Source organism: Sitophilus oryzae, unplaced genomic scaffold, assembly GCF_002938485.1.
Source record: "Sitophilus oryzae breed Bouriz unplaced genomic scaffold, Soryzae_2.0 scaffold_41_pilon_pilon, whole genome shotgun sequence".
Classification (NCBI taxonomy): Eukaryota; Metazoa; Arthropoda; class Insecta; order Coleoptera; family Curculionidae; genus Sitophilus; species Sitophilus oryzae.
Window position 1 is genome coordinate 6,546,222 of NW_022146996.1, and position 21,453 is coordinate 6,567,674.

Genomic DNA, 21,453 nt, shown 5'->3' on the forward strand with positions numbered 1-21,453 from the left:
ACCAAGATTTTAAAAACTTAAAATATGTATAATAAAAAAGTCAAAGAAAATTGAAAAAAGAAAAAATATAAATAGTTTTTATAGTACTGTATTATCGAAAAGGAACGGCATCAGCGATGACCATGAAATGAAGGTCGGTGCCATTTTATATGTAAATTTATATAGGAAATGTAATCTATCGTCATTTCCCATCCAACTGGACGCCGTTTTTTTCTATCATACGGTAGATATATGTACAAATATTTTATTCAAACATAAATATTATTTTCTCTATTTGTACCTTTTACGGAGCGATCAACATAGTAATATAGGATGACTATTTATCAGCTGTTATTACTAACGTCAAAACAAACCAAAAATTAAATAATATGATAAGTTTTTTGACGATATTTAAATTCGATTTTCAAAATAATGTGAGATAATCAACACGAGATGAGAAATAAATGGGTTTAATCGGAAGGTTTTCTAATTCAGTTGTTGAATAAGTGTAGTAAACAATATAGGTTACGTGCTTGTAAGAAATTTTTATAAAAAAACGCATATTAAGTATGATATGGTCTCGTACACTTTCGATTAATAATTCATTGGACATCTTTAATGTAAAACCGCTCCACTAAAAACAGTCGCTCGGCATAGACTATTCGCCCCCTCCCATGTATTCTCTGATTTCGCCTGATGGCGCGAGTACCGCCGATAGCTCGAAGCGCACCGAGCGCACTGAGCGTACCGAGCGCACCGATCTAATGCGGTGCGCGGGCTTACATTTATTTCAACGTAAACTGAAAATTACGTGTCGCTCGCTCTCGCCGATACCTATTCAGTGCGCGCGGAGCTTAATAATTATTAAAATTGTACAATGCTATTTACCATCAGAATTCATCATGAATAAATATAGTCATTAGTTTTAAGTAATATACAACTGTGTTTTCTTTCTCTGTTCATGCCTGGCGCCCAATATTCATATTTTTGATTTTTTTATGTTAATTAGTTTTTCCCCAGTGAAATACCTTATCCACGACTGCTCTCCGATGAAAAGCTGCCGTTCGCAGTGGTAGGTGTTTAAAAAATGCTATATCACTGATTAAAAAGGATTAACAAAGAAAGAATAGTGGAGGAGTTCCATTGTAATTACTTACTTTAGAAAAGTAGTGTAAGGGCAGTACGAACAACTGAAATTAGAAACAATCCTTACCAGGGGTAAAATATTAAGTCTTTGCTAACATTAACTGATTCTCTTAAAATCTTCGGTTGCAGAAAAGACAGAAAGTTGCACTTTGCGTTTGGAAACTTGGTGCTCTATTTGATTATGCAAAAAGGAACACTTAGCATACCATTGAAAATGTTTATGTAAACGCGCATTAACTATTATGATGTGAAACACAGTCCTCTAGATACCACGGTATATTCTGTTGAGACAAAGTTTATATTGCAAATTATTAAGAAAGAAAAGTTCTTTTAACCTAGCGTCAGTTTGTTTTATGCCGTTAAGTCAAACCAGAGTTATCCTTATTTATATAAAATCAAGTTTTACATTCCCCCCACTAGAGAGCGATGCAGGGGCGGCTCGTAGTACTGGAAGATGGTGAGGCACATTAGAAGAGAATTTTTATTAGTATGTATATAGGGTGGCCATTAGTACGAGGAAGTTCTATATAAAAAAAGTACATATCCTAAAAAAATATTTTCTTTAAAATTGCATTCGCATTACCATTTTTCTGTACAGAATTGGGTTCAGCATAAAATTCAGCATACATCACACTATTGATTTATTTGAAGCACTATATACCTATGCGGGATTTCCATGATAATTCATATTTGAAAAATTTCATCTTTTAAAAAGTGGTAAAAACTCCATGGAACTGGAGTGAATTTAACTTATTATTATTGCTTAAGTACGTATAATATAGCTACATACCTCGCTATCGGATAAAAGAAGAAATCCGAGAAAAATTCACATTCACAGGGATTTTTTTATGGCGCGGCCAACATTGCAATATTATAATACTATATCTCAGTTTTTTTTTAAATGCAATACACACTGTATATTATTTTTAGTATTTTAGATACCTACAGACTTAAAAAGCGCACATTTTTGTATTTAAAATATTTCTAAATTTTTAGCAGTTGCGGAAATAGCCTTATGTAATATAATTCGCAGTATTATACTGTATGATCGAAAAAAAAAACGGCGTCCAGTTGGCTGGGAAATGACGATCGATGACATTTCCCATACAAATTTACATATAAAATGACAGCGAACTTCATTTTATAGCCAACGCTGACGCCGTTTTTTCTCGATCATACGGTACCTATTACATAGGGCTATTGCAACAGTAAATTTTTATCAAAGCGACCTCAGGATATTTTCTCTTATATTTTACTCTGTATGGTAAAATTTTGTTTTTCTATCCATCCTATAAAAATAAAACCAAACGAAATCTGTAACAGGTCGCTTTACTTTTTGACTATACACAATTTATCTATAAATGATTCGAAAAACTTTACCTGGGGAAGTCCTCTGATGATGCATGGTCCCTCTAAATCATAATACCAATCAACAATAAGTCACTGCCCACTTAGGTATTTACTTTATATGTACAATAATCAGTAAAAAGAGTAATTAAACATGCAATTCACATTAAAAAACGTAGACAAAACAGTGTAATAACCTGCAGAATTAATTAAAACTCTGATTCAAACTAAGCCAAATTCCCAAATAATGCAATTCTGCATTTTCAGCCTGTCGCCTAAAATCTCTCGGGCTGATCAGGAACTGATCGGGAAGTGATACATATTTTTAACGAACGGCTTTTAAGGTTCAAATTTACATTTGAGGCCCGCCTCAATACGGTCTTTTTACGCGCTACTACTCCATACATTTTATCTCTCTTCAACTAAAGGTTTTGCCTATGCTTTTTCTGTTCATTCTACAGAGTTAAGATTCCAGTGTACGCTGTCGCTCCGTCAGTGCGATATACCACAATACGCTAGACAAGGAAAGGCGAGAGGCAAACCTCTGCACATATACCTCTTAAAGAACAAATGAGATGGATATACATCGTCGAGTTTGTCGCATATGGGATAGGAAGCGCGTTTAAAGGAATACCATCGACGTAATTTATTGTAGAATGACGGTTAAAAAATACAATTATTATTGATGCAAATAGGGAAAAAAATATAAAATTGTGATTAAAGATGTATCGATTAATAAGTGTAATTTTTCAAATGTATTGGTGAGGCACTGCCTCATCTGCCTCATAGGACAAGCCGCCCCTGGAGCGATGGTTTGACATCATAACAGATATTGCGCTTTTGCATAAAAAAATTAAATAGCATGCTACGTTTCTTTTTGCACTGTTAAATAGAGCACAAAATTTCCAAAATTTCAGCGCAAACCGCAACTTTCTAACTTCTCTCTAACGGTATTTTAACAGATATTAAGAGAACTATTTTTTGATTGGCCCATCACAGATGCGCCCCTATCGGACATTTTTCAAACTTGAAAATAATTTCCAGCGATTTCTTTTGGTCGATTTATTTATTACAATAAGAAGTTTCTGAGATACAGCCGGCGTCAATTCTTAGTTGGCCACCCAGTACATATTTTTGAGAAATATCCCGTTTTCTGATAGGCCGTAACAGATGGGTATCCCTAGCGGATATTTTCCTAACTAAAAAATAAATTCCCTTGGCTGATTTACTTATAAGGTTTTTTTTGTAGAAGTTATCGTTTCTGAGATAACAGCCGGAGTTCATTTTTAGTTGGCCACTCGGTACAGAAACTAATGAGGAATAAAGAACATGATACAACATTGTAGTAGGTAGTTGTAAGTGAATAATTTTAATAGCTACATAACAATTGTATCTCCATACTCACCTGTTGGATTTAATTTTGGGACATTTGCAGTTCAAGTCGGCCATAGGCACCAACATCTGCATGGTGCCCTTTCTAATTCTGGAATCTCGTGCCTTTTTGTAGATGGTCTCGACGTTGATCATGAACCTGGCCCATCCTTTGGTGTATTCGTCTTCGCTGTTTTCGATTTCGGATAGGACTCTTGCCATTATGGCTAAAACAACAAAGAAAATATATTATTATCAATAAAATAAAGTTATTTAAACTAAATAATAGTTATTTATTATATCAGTGTGTTATAGAGCAATTTATATACGCAAGTATGTTTAAACGCGAGAACGTAATTCAATCTTTTAATTTTCTTAATTCTGTAATTTTGTCTTACATCGGTGTAAACTTTAGGAGTAGAATGTAAGATATGATTTTATAGTTGCTTGTTTTTATAGTATTCTGTAACTTGCGTTGTACGGCCCATATACCGGATGCGTCTCAAAAGTGGCTCACCCCTATAACTTTTTTATTATTTCCGTTAAAAAAACGAGATTTGGTATGTTAGTATATGACATAAATTAGAATTGATTGACGTATTCAATTGTTTTCGGTCACTTCCTGTTTCACCGGAAATTACTACAACTTTTGATTTTTAAATGGCACCCTTGGTATTTTTTTACTTTATTCGATAGAAAATGACATTCTGAATAGAATGACATATCATATGTCAACTTTTGACATTTTCGCATATGGTTAATTTGAAATAATAACATGCGGTTCATAACGAAAATTTGACTCGAAATACCAAGTGTGTGGTATCAAATTATTCGTAAAAAAATGCTTTTTTCAAATATCCTAATGCCACCCTCGTTCCATTAGAAAAAAATGAGATATGATTAAAAATACGATTTGGGCATCTTTTAACCGGCCAAAGAAAAAGAGGAAAAGACGATCAAATCTATTTTTTCAAGGCTCCTTGATTAAAAATTAGCGTTTTTAACATAGCCGTGGCACTCTAGATTGAAATTTAAAATACAATTTTTGATTAGGCAAAAACGTCAAAAGTTGACATATGATATGTCATTCTATTCGAATATGATATGAATATCATTTTCTATTGAATAAAGTAAAACAATACCAAGAGTGCCATTTAAAAATCAAAAGTTGTACTTATTTCTGGTAAAACAGGAAGTGACCAGAAACAATAAAACACGTCAATCAATCCTAATTTATGTCATATACTAACATACCAAATCTCGTTTTTTATCTGCAAAAATAAAAAAGTTGTAGGGGTGAGCCACTTTTGAGACGCACCCGGTATACATACATCATATCATCCTTATATAAGGTGATCTTAAATAAGTTCAAATATTTTCTGGACCGGTAGATCTCGATAAAAGAAACACAACACATTTATTATATATATATATATATATATATATATATATATATATATATATATATATATATATATATATATATATATATATATATATATATATATATTTATTTTTCTCTTTACCGTTTTTCAAATAAGTCCAAAATAACAGAGGTATTTTACTGAAAATTTAAAAACAAATTGATTTTTCGCTTACATTTTGAGAAAACCCAGAAATGATCGGGCGGTTGATCTTTTCTGGGTTTTCTTTCTTGTAAATATAATCTACTACCTATATTGTTATATTATGAAGATATTACGTTTTTTAAATAAAAATTAAAATAAATTCCAAAAATTTCTGGCGAAAAACCCTCCTAGACGTGTTTCTAGGGTCCAAAGATACCACCCCTAAAATATTTACATTTATTTAAGACTCACTCTGTATTTATACAGCAGCTAACCTCAGAGACTGTTTTATTATCAAAAAAAAATATTTGTTTTAAAGAAAGAGTTTATAAATTCGATTTTGTGCAAGTTTATAGGAGTTTTATAGAAGCATTAACATTAACACAACAAATATAAAACTGGGGTTTCTATACAAGTTTAACCAATTTGGGAAAACAACTTCTGAAATCTAGACAAAATCCGGAAATATGCACGAAGATGATGACGGTATTTCTGTGGAAAATTTTGCGTAAGTTCAAAACGCAACTACCCAGCCTGCAAAGTGAGGAGAACATTACGAAGTCTTGCCGAATTTAACGAGTGGTGAGAAAAACGGAGGGTAATATCTATAAATGAAAACGTTATGTTGTCATAATTTTTTAAACGCGAAAAAAAAGTATGCAATTTCATCCATGTGTTCAAAGTATTCGATGTTAAAAGTGCTTTAGAAGTTTATACAGGGTGTCAAAAATAGTGTATCTATTACGCTCAATAGTCGAATTCGATACGCAAATCTAGTTTTGCTCAGCTCCACTAAAAACAGTCGCTCGGCGTAGACTATTCGCCCCCTCCCATGCATTATCTGATTTCGCCTGATGGCGCGTGTACCGCCGATAGCTCAAAGCGCACCGAGCGCACCGAGCGCACCGACCTAATGCGGTGCGCGGGCTTACATTTATTTCAACGTAAACTGAAAATTACGTGTCGCTCGCTCTCGCCGATACCTATTCAGTGCGCGCGGAGCTTAAAGTTCCGCGCGCACTGAATATGTGTCAGCGAGAGCGAGCGGCGCGACCGACACGACCGGTCCAAAAGTCGATTGTAGCCGCGCACTGGAGTCGCACGATCGGCGGTCGAGTACGTCACCAGCATAAATTTGAGCATAGACTAGGAGAAGTTTATTCAAATTTACTCAAATTCATTCGGCATTTCAAAAAATTATAAAGTATTATTACTATTTATATTTTTATGCAACTTTTTATATTTTATGCTTTATGATGGAAATTGATATTATTTAGATCTTAACCAAACACACATTAATAAATTTAGATCTTAACAAACCACATAAAATTAGTGAAATAGAGTGGAAGATGGGAATACTACATGACTCTTAGCTTGACCGATTTTAACAAATTTGGTATCATTCAAAAGGGTTTAATTTGTTCTTTAAAAACAAAGCTAGATATGAAAAATAGTCAAATAAAACTTTTATTTTTAGTTTTTTTAATCTAAATAAGTGTCATTAAAAACATTTATATATAGGTTTTATTTTAAGTTTTTAAAATCTTTGTTTTAAGTCAGTAGTAAATAAAACCAAACTTGTATTTACATTTTGTTTAATGATTGACGTTTCGACCAATTTTAATTCGGTCTTCTTCAGAATCTATAATATACGTATAAATAATTTTCTACGTTTGTGGTAAGAAAAAATTATATATTAAACACATTGTTAGTGATAAAATTGTATTGTATATTATAGATTCTAAAGAAGACCGAACTAAAATTAGTCGAAACGTCAATCATTAAACAAAATGTAAACACAAGTTTCGTTTTATTCACTACTGACTTAAAACCAAGATTTTGAAAACTTAAAATATAATAAAAAAGTCAAAGAAAATTGAAAAAAGAAAAAATATAAATAGTTTTTATAGTACCGTATTATCGAAAAGGAACGGCATCAGCGATGACCATGAAATGAAGGTCGGTGCCATTTTATATGTAAATTTATATTGGAAATGTCATCAATCGTCATTTCCCATCCAACCGGACGCCGTTTTTTTCTATCATACGGTAGATATATGTACAAATATTTTATTCAAACATAAATATTATTTTCTCTATTTGTACCTTTTACGGAGCGATCAACATAGTAACATAGGATGACTATTTATCAGCTGTTATTACTAATGTCAAAACAAACCAAAAATTAAATAATATGATAAGTTTTTTGACGATATTTAAATTCGATTTTCAAAATAATGTGAGATAATCAAAACGAGATCAGAAATAAATGGGTTTAATCGGAAGGTTTTCTAATTCAGTTATTGAATAAGTGTAGTAAACAATATAGATTACGTGCTTGTAAGAAATTTTTATCAGAAACCGCATATTAAGTATGATATGGTCTCGTACACTTTCGATTAATAATTCATCGGATATGTTTAATGTAAAACAGCTCCACTAAAAACAGTCGCTCGGCGTAGACTATTCGCCCCCTCCCATGCATTCTCTGATTTCGCCTGATGGCGCGAGTAACGCCGATAGCTCGAAGCGCACCGAGCGCACCGATCTGATGCGGTGCGCGGGCTTACATTTATTTCAACGTAAACTGAAAATTACGTGCCGCTCGCTCTCGCCGATACCTATTCAGTGCGCGCGGAGCTTAATATGGCAATACATCCAAAAAAAAACCAGAAAAGATCCAGTGGTTCTCAAAATTTTAGTAAAAAATATTTTTTTTTTAAATTTTCAAAGTAAAATAAGTCTGTTATTTTGGCTTTTTTTGAAAAACGGTAAAGATAATATTTAATACTAAACTATTTTTAATTTCAGTATTTCACAAATGGCATAAAAAATTTACCCCACACACACTAGTGGATAAAATATAATTTTAAACGCTTCATTTGCGTGAGTAAACTCCTATTATTGTATGAGTGTGCGTAAAATATATTTTTTAATACATGTACAGTAATTTTTGCGTCAATTTTAATCCCTAAAATGCAAATCGTCCGTTTAAAAAAATTAAAAAGGTTATGACACAATCCATAAACTACGTAAATGAAATTTGCATATCACGGAATATTTTATCTTGCAAATTCAATAATATCGGTTATTAAACGATGAAAAATATCACGCACAACTTCAAAAAATGTTCTCTTTTATGTTGGCTATAAATTCAAAAACGGGAGCCGTATATCCGTAGCGATTTTACACTAAATTAATTTTATTAAATTAATGAAACAAGTTTTTCCATTTTCGCCAAATTTAAAATAATTTAAAAGCGGAATTTAATATAAATCTGTTATAACTCAGAACAACGCGATTATTACAATATGGATTATTTAACGTTTCCGGACTAATGGTTGTTATATTTGTTCAGCTTTGTTGATATTGTATACAATATAGGTATATATAGGCTTAAAATTAATTAATTATAATATGTCAGCGGATGTAATTTTATTGTTAAAACATTAAAGCTTTTAGCTATAGATATATACTATCATCTATAATAGCCAACTAGGCATTCTCATTTTTTTTAAATTAATTAATTACACTGATTTTAAGAAACGCAGTATAGTAATAACAATGTGTTTCAAGGTATGGAGTGGCATGTAAAAGAAGTATGAATGATAAATGGTTGCTAAACAAAAATCGACCGTGAATAAATAAGCCAGTATGCTACAAATTTGCAGAAGACTGGTGGAAAAAAGATGGGGCTGCGCCCCTAACATTTTGCGCTGAATGTATACCGTAATAGTATTAAGACCCATGATTACTTATGGAGCAGTTGTTTGATACACAAAACTAGAACCACGTACGGCACGGCTAAACCTGTGAAAGTCCAGAAACTGGCATGACTTTGCATCACAAGAGTCATGAGAATCAAACAGCAGTATTGAACATATCAGTAGATATGCCAATGCGACAGTGATTAGAATGGCCACTAACGATATCAGTACTGGGAGAATTGTCAGCTCAGAAGCCTAGTAAATCCTGAAAAAGAAAATACCTCTCCTCCAACTTCAACCATGAATCTACAGGGTGTCCGATTTTGGTTGGAATCATAAGGTATCTCCGTTATTAGTGAAGATAGTGCGATTTGTGTACAAACCTGTCCCATTTTTTTGTCAAACGGAAGATGCCGTATACAAAATTTTCATAGCCCCCTTCGTTTCTGAGCTACAGGGTCTTTTTGAACGTCACTGGTCTTTTTGCAATTTGGGACACCCCTTGTATCTCTTTTACTGTTGAGAAGGTATGATCGAGAAGGTGAAAACTGTTTATTAATGATCTTTTTTATTCGTAGAATACAGTGACGTAGTCTGTTATTCTACGAAAATAATATTTTTAAAGAATAACAGTGTAATAAGAATGTGTGAAGAATATAATTATCTCGATGTTATATTATTTGATCAAACGGGTACGGATAACAAAAATATCAGAACTAGAGTCAATCAAGCTATAAAGATGGTTGGGTGTCTCAACGGTGTATTGTGGAGTAAAGAAATAGGAAAGAAGCGAAAATATATTATATATGACACAATAATTAAGAGTGGGCTACTGTATAGTTCAGAAGTGTAGCGAATAACAGAGGAGAATAAAAGGAGAATAGAAGCAGTTGAAATAGACGTAATGGACTATAAATGGTTTGTACTGGGTGAAAACATCTTGGTATGGAAGTTTGAACCATCAGAGTTTAACAAAATCGTAACGATCGATAAAAAATTCGTACTTCAGGTAAATTTATGCTTATAATAAAAGTATATATAAATATATATATATATATATATATATATATATATATATATATATATATATATATATATATATATATATATATATATATATATATATATATATATATATATATATATATATATATATATATATATATATATATATATATATATATATATATATTTAAAGCGGGGGTCCTACAGCTTCTGCCGCATCCCGCATTTCGACCTCCATATTGTTCGATTTTGCCATTCTTCCTGGCTAATAGCTCTATCTCTCATGCACTGGTCTACTCCATCTAACCACGTAGTTGTAGGTCTTCCTCTTTTCCTTCTGCTTTGGGGCGATACTCCATTGCCGTTTTTGGCCATCTTTTCCCTCCCATTCTTTTTAGGTGCCCATACCATAGTAGCTGGCTCGATTCGATGTTGTCGGTGCTGGTATATATTCGCCTTATTCTTTGCCTGACCTCCTCATTTCTAATGTGCTCAATTCTTGATATTCGACATGCTCTTCTGAGAAAGTCCATCTCCACTGACTCGACCATTTCTTTTGATATAAATTGCCAGCATTCGGCACCGTATGTTAAAATTGGCTCTACGACTGCTTTGTAAATCCTTAGCTTTGTTTGAATGGATGTTTTATTTGACCACAGGAGAGGGTTTAAAAGACCGATTACTTTCTTACCTTGAACTCTGCTATGCATATCTTTCTTGGAGTTCCCTTCTTCAGATATAATACTTCCTAAATATTTATATTCGCTACACCTTTAAATTTCATGTATGTGTAGTTCAGAATCTTCAGTTTGTTCTTCTCCTACTGTCAGGTTTTTGTGAGGTTGATATTGAGTCCCCATCTATCGTATTCTTTCTCAAGTTTCCTGAACATAATAGTCGGCATCGTCCTCATAACCTGCAATGATAACTTGGTCGTCTGCAAAAAACAAGGTCGATAGACAATGGTTGTCAATCTCTATTCCCATAGCTCTACTCTTCCTTCTCCAGTTTTTCAATGCCTCCTGGATATATATTTTAAATAAGGTAGGTGATAAACTGCACCCCTGTCTGAGTCCTTTTGATGTCAGGAAGGATTCCGATAGGAACTTCCCCTGTCTGGGTCATCATACTTTTTGGATTTTTGTACATATTCCAGATTGCATTGATATATGTTTTACTCACATTTGCCTCAGCCAATACTTCAAATAATTTCTTCAAAGGCACCGTGTCATAGGCTTTCTCTAAATCTATAAATACCAGATGCGTGTCCAAATTCCTTTAGAGCTGTCCTTTTTTCAATTATTTGTTGTGACATAAATATGTTGTCTGTACAAGAACGCCCAGCGCGGAAACCACCTTGTTCTTCTATTTCTTCAAAGCTTTCTTCTCCTCTCTCTTTGAATATCCTGCCATACAACTTTCCGATTGAGCTTGTCAAACTAATGCCTCTGTAGTTGCTACATCTTTTTTTGTCTCCTTTCTTAAAAATAGAACTGATGTACGCCAGATTCCAGTCTTCAGGAATATTGTCGTTTTTTATCAGGCATCTGTTGAAGATATCAGCTAGTATTTCCAATAATATATCGGGTCCCTGCATTATCAGCTCAATGAAAATGGGGAAATATTTTCATTCAATATTCAATATTAGAAGTGTAAATATTAAATTTACTAGAAATCGCCGTTGAAAATATTTCCATTGTTCTTCTGTTGTTTACGTTCAATAAAACATCATAAATCGAAAATGGAACGAGAACTAAACAACAAACGACATTGTAAAGTAAAAAAGTTAACGAGAATAAACCGCAAACAATGGGCAGTGTATATACTCTCTCGACACTCAGCTCTGCAAGAACGAATAAAAGCGGAAATAAAAAACGAAGAACGCGGCGGGCAGCTTATTACGTCCCATAACGAATTATCAGCGATTTGTCACGGTCCGCCCTTCGCGCAGCCATCCTCCTAATTTGAATTTATGCGTTTATCACTGACGGTATAACTTTATAGGAGTCGAGGTATTTATTTTAAAAAGTTTTTATCTCGGCCGCAATTTGTTACTCCGTCGACCCGGCCGGCCGGCGAGCTTTACGTTTACGACGAAACGTAATAAACCAGCACTAAAGACGGGGATGGAATGCTGCAGCGACAAAAATTATACGGTCTCGTACTGTTTGAAATATTTAGAAGAGGGACGGTTTTATTTTTGCAAAAATGATTTAATATTTACTGTTGCTCGAGACTTTCAAGTTAATGTTAGCTACGTTCAGTTTAAAAAAATTAGACAAAAGCATTATTGTTTCAGAATTTGGGCACAAAGTGCATATTTATTATCATGAAATGTCTTGTACGTTCTACTGCTGGACATTAGTCTTTTCTGTGCAGAGTGTACGCGATCCATCATAGTTCAATTTGACGTGACGTGTTATCCTAACCGCCAAGTTGAGCACATCCGTACCATCCTTTTCTCGAAGGTATTAGCGGCATTTTTGACCACCCTGTAACTTCGTTGTGGATAGAGCAAGAATATTAATTTCCACTACACATGAAGATGGACTATACACACTATAGATGGTTAGGTTACCAAAATATCTAGTAATGATACGTCATACTTATGAATTATCGCTTGTCAAATTTCTTTAATGTCGACATTGACTAACTGACAGATCATCAAAATTCTAAGGTACTTCTAAATGTGTCACAAAGTTCAAATTTCGAATTTTAGGTAGCTTTAAGCTTATAATGGAAAGAAATAATAAAATTTCTCGAAATATTTTTATGGAATTTTTTTTAAATTTTAGCTGTCTAGCCGTTACCGGTAACTGATTTTCCAGTCGACAAAGAGGTAGAAAACTAGAATTAATCGAAGCGGTCTCTTCTGATTTTATTTGTATATCAATGTACTAAAACTAATTCAAGGATTATAAATGTTTTTCTAGTCAAACTTCTTTAAGTTCGCCAGTGACTCACTCGCCGTCATCAAAATTCTAAGGTACTCCTAGATGTGTCACTAACTTCAAATTTCGAATTTTAGGTAGCTTTAAGTTTATAATGGAAGGAAAAAATGACATTTCTCGAAATATCCTTATGAATCAAAAGTTAGCTGTCTAGCCGCTACCTGTAACCGACTTTCCGGCTATGGTAATAGGAGGACCGGTGATTGTTTTTAAAATTTGGATTTTTATATAAAGGCACCTGCTCCATCTATCTAGAATATTATCAGCGTTACAGTGTTGTTCGATCATTAAAAAAAAAATTGAAAAAAGTGGTAGCATCTTTGTAATTTTAAATGGAACAACCAGTATATCATTACATTTTTGAAAACTACTCTCATATCTCGTAATTTTTTATTATACTGACCTATACATATCTCTTATAGTTTTGGAGCTAAAAAATAAAATATTTGTAAAATTGACAAAAACATTATTTTGAATAAGCAATGGTAAAATGATGAATTGAACATTTTTAAAGTTGATATTTAGGTTATAACGAAAGTCTGAAACACAATTCGCTAGAAAACTAGAATTAATCCATTTGATATTATCTGATTTCATACGATAATTCAAAGTTTATTAATTATTGCTAGTCAAACTTCTTTAATATTATTTTGAATGATAATATATTACCCGCGAAAAAAATAGGAGGATAACCTACAAAATGAAATGAGATCCCATCAAAAACATAGAATGTAAAAAAATGCCAAATCTCGCAACACAATTACTTTATTTAGTATGTCTTTAAGCACATATTCAATAATTTTGTGATAAATTGTTAGTATCAATATTACTTCCCCTAGGAGATGCAAGACCTTGTCGTTAGTGGGGAAGCTCATTGTCAGGGGCTGGGGGGAATCCCCTCTAGCACTTGGCTTGGTCTAAGAAGCATCTCACTCATCGTCTTGTCCCTGACTGTAGTGTCGTGGCCAGGGAATTGCACCAAGACAACGATACCGGGCGGGGCTACGGACAGTCTCAACCTTGGGGCACCGGGGGGGCACCCCATTGTATTTTACCCCTTACTTCTACATGCGGGGCTCTGTAGAAGTGGACCGACTGTCCCTAGCGACTCATAGGAACACTATGAGATCTGGTAATAATAGTAATAAAAACATCACCGGTGAAGCTGTGGGGAAACCCCCTAGCGACACTGGGAACAGTAACAATGAAAGTTCCAAGGGGCCAAACCCAAAGAGAACTACAGGAGAGGTGGCTGACACTTGCGTGAGACCATCCTCCGCAAGTGGCATGCAAGCTACCACCTCCTCCAAGGGTCGGGAGCCTACCTCCTACCTCTAAACCCAACAGGCGACACAAGCTACCGTTTCGTCTACCCGGCCTGGGTCGTAGCTCCTCGACTGTAAGGGACACGGATCTCCGTAGGAAGTCCTGGGACTGTATGATGAGTTATAACTCAAGAAAGGGGGACACAATAGATCTCTAAGGTCGCAGAGATTAACCCCCCTCCCACTTATTCTAATTCTAGTATCAATATTAGTCATCTTTATTTCTGTAATAATTACAATGACTTGGTAATTGCACGAATATTCTATTCTAATTCAAAAACTTAGTAATCGAGATGGTAGATTATTCTTTTATAATTATGGTGGTAACTCTTCGGACTGTGGAGTGATTCTTATTGTTGAGGAGTTATTGAATGACCTGAACTGCTGTCTGAACAGTTAGTTAATATTCTCCAAATATGGTCCAGAGAAACGGGACTTTTAATACAGATAATTCCCGTCAGTAGTAACACAAAAAAAATACTAGTGTATTTATATATGAGCAAATAGCCAAATAGTACGCTTTAATTCTAGTATAACAGACCTGTTCACACACGTAAAGCCCTGTTTTGCCTGAGAATAAGTGTTTGTTACAAAAGCGCTGCGAATTTCGCAAGAACATCTATGTGTGCTTTATCGACTTTGAAAAAGCATTTGATCGAGTCAAACAGACAGAGCTCTTTTGGCATCTGAAATCGCATAACGTGAACAACTACAAAAAGCGCGTTTTGGTAAACTGCAATACTATAATCAAACTGCTTCCTTAGAATCTTTTCGCAGAAAGCATGGCAGACTTGCAAATGCTGCTAAGACAAAGTACATTGAAAATAGCGTATTAATAGATATAAATTTCAAGAAAACGAAATGGATGTTTGTGGGTAAAATACAAATTAATCCAATCTCGATAAAAAAATAGCGGCCACGATACTGAACAAGTATCACATTTTAGATATTTAGGAAGCTAGCTAAATAGTGAAAATACATGTGATGAAGAGGTAAAGACAAGAATTGAAATGGCACGTAAAACATTCAAAAAATGTAATACCACGCTCACTAATAGAAACCTGTCGGTGCAAACCCGATTGCGGACACTATGTTTTTATATATGGTACACTCTTCTTTACGAATGCGAGACATAGACGCTAAAAGTCGAAAATATAAATACAATAGAAGCCTTTGAAATGTGGCGCTACCGGAGAATCGTCGATTCCTTGGGTTGGAGTAACTAAGAAGTTCTTGGACAGCTCAACAAAGATCGGGAACTCTTAACCACCATCAAAGCCAGAAACGTTAGCTACTTTGGACACATAATGCGCGGCACCAAATATTATGTTCATCGTCCGATCATTCAAGGAAAAGTCGAAGGTAGAAGATGGGTAAGTCGAAAAAAAACTGTCATGGCTCAGAAACATACGGAACTGGTCCGGTCTGGGAGTGGAGAGACTGTTTCATACAGCAAAAGATAGAGAACTCTTCAACGAAATAGAGAACGCTAGCGCCTGAAGGGAGGCACGGCACTGCAAGAAAAAAAAGTATAATAGATCTTTTACAAGTCTACTTCTGCGAAATTGGAGCACAGTCTGGTAATGTTATTTCAATTTCGAGTGGATTGCGAGTTGCCAGTTTTTTTTATTTTACGCATTTTTTCTGCCTACTTATCACTTTCTGGCTCACTGGATACTGGGCTCCACACAATATTCTGTTCATTAGTGACGAAAACCTCCACTATCATGTGTCAACTGTGGAAGATAGTTCGGGTGATGATTAAACCGACATAATGTTAATACTATCCCAAGAGAAGAAGAATGATTAGAAGGTTTTGGGGAGGTTACTCCCTTATCTTAATAAAAAATAGCATAGTTTTTACTTTTAGGGTTATTTGATATTACAGTGTAGCTTAAGGAGATAGAAAAGTCAGAAAACAATAATAACAAAGACTATTTTTACGCTGGTATCCCACCAGAACTTAAAGAAGCCAAAGAAAGAGCAGAAACAAGAGGATACGAAGAAGAATGAGAGTAAGTAGTGAAGGAAACGGGTGATGGAAATGGAAGAGGGAAGTAGAGGAAGATAATGTAACACTATCAAAATTTTAAAAAGTTAGCAATGTCATTATTACCTATTATGTGACTGACAAATAACGCAGTTTTGTTCACACGATGGAATTTAGAATGGAACAGAACAGAACAGAACAGAACAGAACAGAACAGAACAGAACAGAACAGAACAGAACAGAACAGAACAGAACAGAACAGAACAGAACAGAACAGAACAGAACAGAACAGAACAGAACAGAACAGAACAGAACAGAACAGAACAGAACAGAACAGAACAGAACAGAACAGAACAGAACAGAACAGAACAGAACAGAACAGAACAGAATACTTTATTAAATCCCTAAGACATGTTTTACATGTATAGATCAAGTCTACAAAAAACGATATTAAAAATACAAAATAAAAAAAACGACATTAAAAATAAAAAAATAAAAAAAATTGTTACGCTAAGTTTCTCTACTATGAGTATGGTATTCCTCCAGACTATAGAAAACTTCGTCAACCAAAAAATTGCACAGTTTGCTTTTAAATGACTTTGGCTCAGATATTTCCCTAATTGTAAGAGGTAAGCTATTCTACAATTTCATACCTACATAATACACATTACTTTCCACTGCTGTTAAAGAATAAAGAATGTATCGGATATTATATCAGGTCACTGCGCGGCGTCGAGTTGAATTATCATGAAACTGCTTATTTTGAGAAAATTTTGCAACATTTTTTCTGACAAACATCAACACTTCAAACACATATAAAGACGGCACAGTCAACATAAGTTTTTTTTAAAAAACATATCGACAGGTAGGCGCTCTACTCACACCAGCAATTGTCCTGACTATTCGTTTTTGAACCCTAAACACTCGCAGTATGTGCGATGAATTTCCCCAAAAAACTAATCCATATTTCACACGACTTGGGCATAATCATATGAACTAATAATTTCCATAACTTCCACCTGTTTTAATATATAGCATAGGAAACTGATGTTATTTTTTACACAGCTCATTTATGTAAACATCCCAAGAAAGGTTATTGTCCAAGTGTACACCCAAAAATTTAACATGCAGTTCTTGTTTTATTGATTTGCCGTTTACTTTAATTAAATGTGATTCATTTATGGTACAAGTAGAGGGTGTAACAATAACAAAGCTAGTTTTATTATGTATATATATATTATAAGCATATGTTGTTAATTTAATTTAATAGTTATTTTATCAATTTATCCGAACCAATTTTCTAAAAATATAAATTTCTAAAACTTCAGTAATGTTTTCATGAAACTGTTTGTGCAAACGTATTCGAATCAGATACAAAGGATTGAAAATTGATACGCTTGCTATCCATTAGTCCAATTATAATACATTGGTTATTCAATTTCCAAGTGATTTGTCACTATAATTATTTCGAATGTATGGAAGTATTTTAATTTGCAATGCCTGAGAACTGAGTAATGTTATTTATAAAACTTTTAAGTTTGTTTTATATTTTTTAACCGATAGCTCGCTATTTAAATTACTTGGTCATTTTAACCATGACATATTAATAGTTTTTAATAATTCAAAATATAAAATAATCAATTGGTACTTACCGTAATCCCTTTTGCAATACTTGTTCAGATTTAATCTTTTTGTTGCTGCTTTGCACTTTCCGCAGTGATCTGAAAAAATAATTTTATTAATCTTAATAAGTGTAAACAAAATTAAATAACTATCTAATAGACTCTCAAGACATCAAATATCAAAGTTGTTGAAGTCTGTACATGGAAGATACTTCAAAAAAATATGACGGAGTCGACTATTGATGATATATAGATAAAAATCAATGATCAAAAGCATGGCTTATTTGTTTGTATGTCAGAGCATTTATCAAAAACTAATGATGAGATTTTGATGCGATTTTCACCATTTTAACGCCACAGAATACATTATTTATTGTAAGCTTAATATGGCGGTTAGAATTTCAAGAATGAAGTCGCAAACAACGTCTTGGTGATTAAATTGGAGAATCATATTTTTATTGTTCCTTTTTAGTGCTATTTGCTTTTCCTTGTGGGGTGGTACTCCCAAACTAAAATAAACTTTTTCCCAATTTCGCAACTTTAAACAATCTAAATCTCGATAACTTCACTGCTGCCTGCCCAATCGGCCGGAAAACTCTCGACGTTCATGGAAAAAGTCCCTTCCCAGCTCTGCCAGATTGGAAAACTTATTGAAATTAGGGAGCGTTGCGGCTCGTTGATCCCGGGATACGTTCCCGTTCGCCCTTAGGGCTCTACCGAACGTCTTTAATATAATTAACCGGTGCATTTGTTGGTGGAATAGTGAGGGTGGATCGGATATGAAACGAGGAACCGGCTGGCTGTGTTTAGAAAAAGCAGAAAGAAATCGACTTATTATTATTTCTAACGGAATAGTAGCGCCATAAATTGACATTTTTGGTGATTATTTATTATTACCAATACGAACTAGGGTGTTGATGACCACCGGTGTTTCAGTCGGTGTACCGGTGTCAACACCGACACCGGTGTTTATCTCAACACCGGTGTTCATTTCAGCACCCGTGTTTATCTCGACACCGGTGTTCATCTACAACACCGGTGTTCATCGCGATACCGGTGTTGAGATAATCATCGGTGTCGAGATCAACACCGGTTTCGCTGTCGATGGTGCCGTTTGTTTGTTTTTAGTTATGTAATATTTTTTAGATCATTTCACAGTTACGAATTTTTGTTTCTTTATGTTTTGTTTTGTTATCATTTGTTTTTGATTAAACAATCTTTTAACTTATAGTTGTTTATCTGTCGCTTCCACTTTATTTTAGTGATTAGTCTTACAAAATCGGTGTCAGAGTCAAAACCTATTGTATTTTATTTGAAATTGTAACATTGTTCATAACGACACTGTTCATAACGACAATTTGACTCGAAATACCAAGTGTGTGGTATCCAATTATTTGTAAAAAAATACTTTTTCAAAATATGCTAATGAGCCACCCTCGTTCCATTTGAAAAATTTCAGATATGATTATAATACGATTTATTTACGATTATATTTAATACGATTTGAACATGGTCAGGACAAGATACGAAAAACATTAGACGATCAAATCTATTTTTCCAAGGCTCCTTGATTAAAAGTTATTGTTTTTAACACAAGCCATTGCACTCTAGATTGAAATTTAAAATACAATATTTATTTAAGCCAAAATTCCAAAAGTTGACATATAATATGTCATTCTATTCAGAGTATTATTTTCTATGGAATAAAGTAAAAATAAACCGAGGGTGCCATTTAAAAATCAAAAGTTGTAGTCATTTCTGGTGAAACAGGAAGTGACCAAAAACAATTGAATACGCCATTCATTCCTAATTTATGTCATATACTAACATACCAAATCTCGTTTTCTTATCTGAAAAAATAAAAAAGTTATATTGGCGAGCCACTTTTTCCCTGATGATTTTATCGACACTTTTTTAGCATTAAAATATGTAGCACTTATAGTAACTATTACCCTCAAAATTTCATTCGAATCACTAAAAGTACTTAAAAGAAAATTATAACCAATCGAAAGATTATTAAGACTTTTCACACCCTGTAGCTACGGAACAAAGCAGAATCGGACTTATGTTGATATGAAAAATAAATCATATTTTTACGTGAGGAATCTTTCCACGAGAGATGGCACATTTTTTTTGAAACACCCTGTATATTGTAATAAAAATGGTATTTGTGCTGATCTAATTACCAAATGATACTGCTATGTTTTACTTCTAGGCAGTGTAGCTTTTTGTTAGAAGAGAGTAAGTTAATTAAATATTGGGAAGATCTGGGCATACGAGAAGGTGCCTCATTGTATGTTCTTCTTCACTTCAGTATCTTTGCGGATGCCGTGCTGCGATCAAGTGACTGGACGGCAGAATGGAAGCTTTTTCTGGTCTTTGGTCTAGCGGTGTTTCGTCCGAAAAGGGGGTGCCTGAAAGAGAGGAAACTAAGCTTGTTTCCTCTCTTTCAGGCTGGATACTTGTATCCTTATGTGGAGTGGAGCTATTCCACTGAGTAGGTGTAACTGTTAGGCCGATGTATGTTTAAGGCATTTGATTAGAGGGCATGATTGATTCAACATCGGGTCTATCTTTTAGGCATGGCAGAAGCGTTCTCAAACTGGTACGCCATATTCAGCAACAGAATAGTACAGTGCAACCACAGTAGCTCTTAGTGTGCGTGGATTGGTCCCCCAGGTGGAACTTGTCAGCTTTCCCAAAAGGTTTTTTCTTGTAGAGGGTGTGTCTAGTAGTTGTAGTCTTGCAGAGAGTGTGCCCTAGTGTGTAGAGAGTGTGTCTTGTCAACAAGTGGTTTAAATGACAGGGTCCGATCTAATGTGACACCTAAATAAGTTGGCCTTGGGCAAAGTCTGAGTTACTTGCCGTTCTAACTGACATTTATTGCTCTGTTAGCTTCCCTGTTATTTAGATGGAACAAGCTAGTGACAGTCTTAAGGCTACTCGGTAATATTGAGCAAGCGCCGTCAGGTGTAATGTTAGATTATCTTCAGTTGTTCAGAAATCGTTGTCGTAGCTAACTAATGATAAATCGTCTGCGTAAATAGAGCTTCAGATGTGTTGATTTAGTGGCTGGACATTTGTTCCAATTGACATTTATTATTCTAACGCTTCCCTGTTGTTTAGATGGAACAAGCTAGTAACAGTCTTCAAAGCTTTTAGTTTAAGGCTATTATCTCTGTTATATTGAGTTAGCGCAGTCAGGTGTAGTGCTAGATTATCTTCAATTGTATAGAAATCGTTATCCTGGCTAACTAATGCTAAATTATTTGCGTAAATAGAGCTTCTGATTGGTTGATTTAGCGGTTGGTCATTTGTATAGATAGATGTTAAGGACGTGTTATAGGAGTATTGGTTGATTGGTTGAAGTGGCGAGCGCGACCGCTTGTCGAACACCAATTAGCAAAATTGGGAACCCTATCTCTACGGATGGAAAAGTTGG

General features: G+C 34.3%; 1 protein-coding gene across 2 annotated transcripts in view; it reads right to left on the reverse strand.

Annotated features, from left to right (window-relative positions):
• The window catches only part of LOC115885786 (netrin-1), a 507,197-nt gene that overhangs the window by 23,300 nt on the left and 462,444 nt on the right, over positions 1–21,453 (reverse strand). For both annotated transcript variants that reach the window (XR_004050782.1, XM_030904808.1), the window contains exons 5-6: positions 18,042–18,110; positions 3,878–4,070 (exon numbers count right to left, since the gene is read on the reverse strand). Coding sequence is in view for 1 of the 2 variants with exons in the window: in XM_030904808.1 (XP_030760668.1) it covers positions 3,878–4,070; positions 18,042–18,110 (262 nt within the window). In the remaining variant the exon portion in view is untranslated. The remainder of the gene's footprint in view (positions 1–3,877; positions 4,071–18,041; positions 18,111–21,453) is intronic.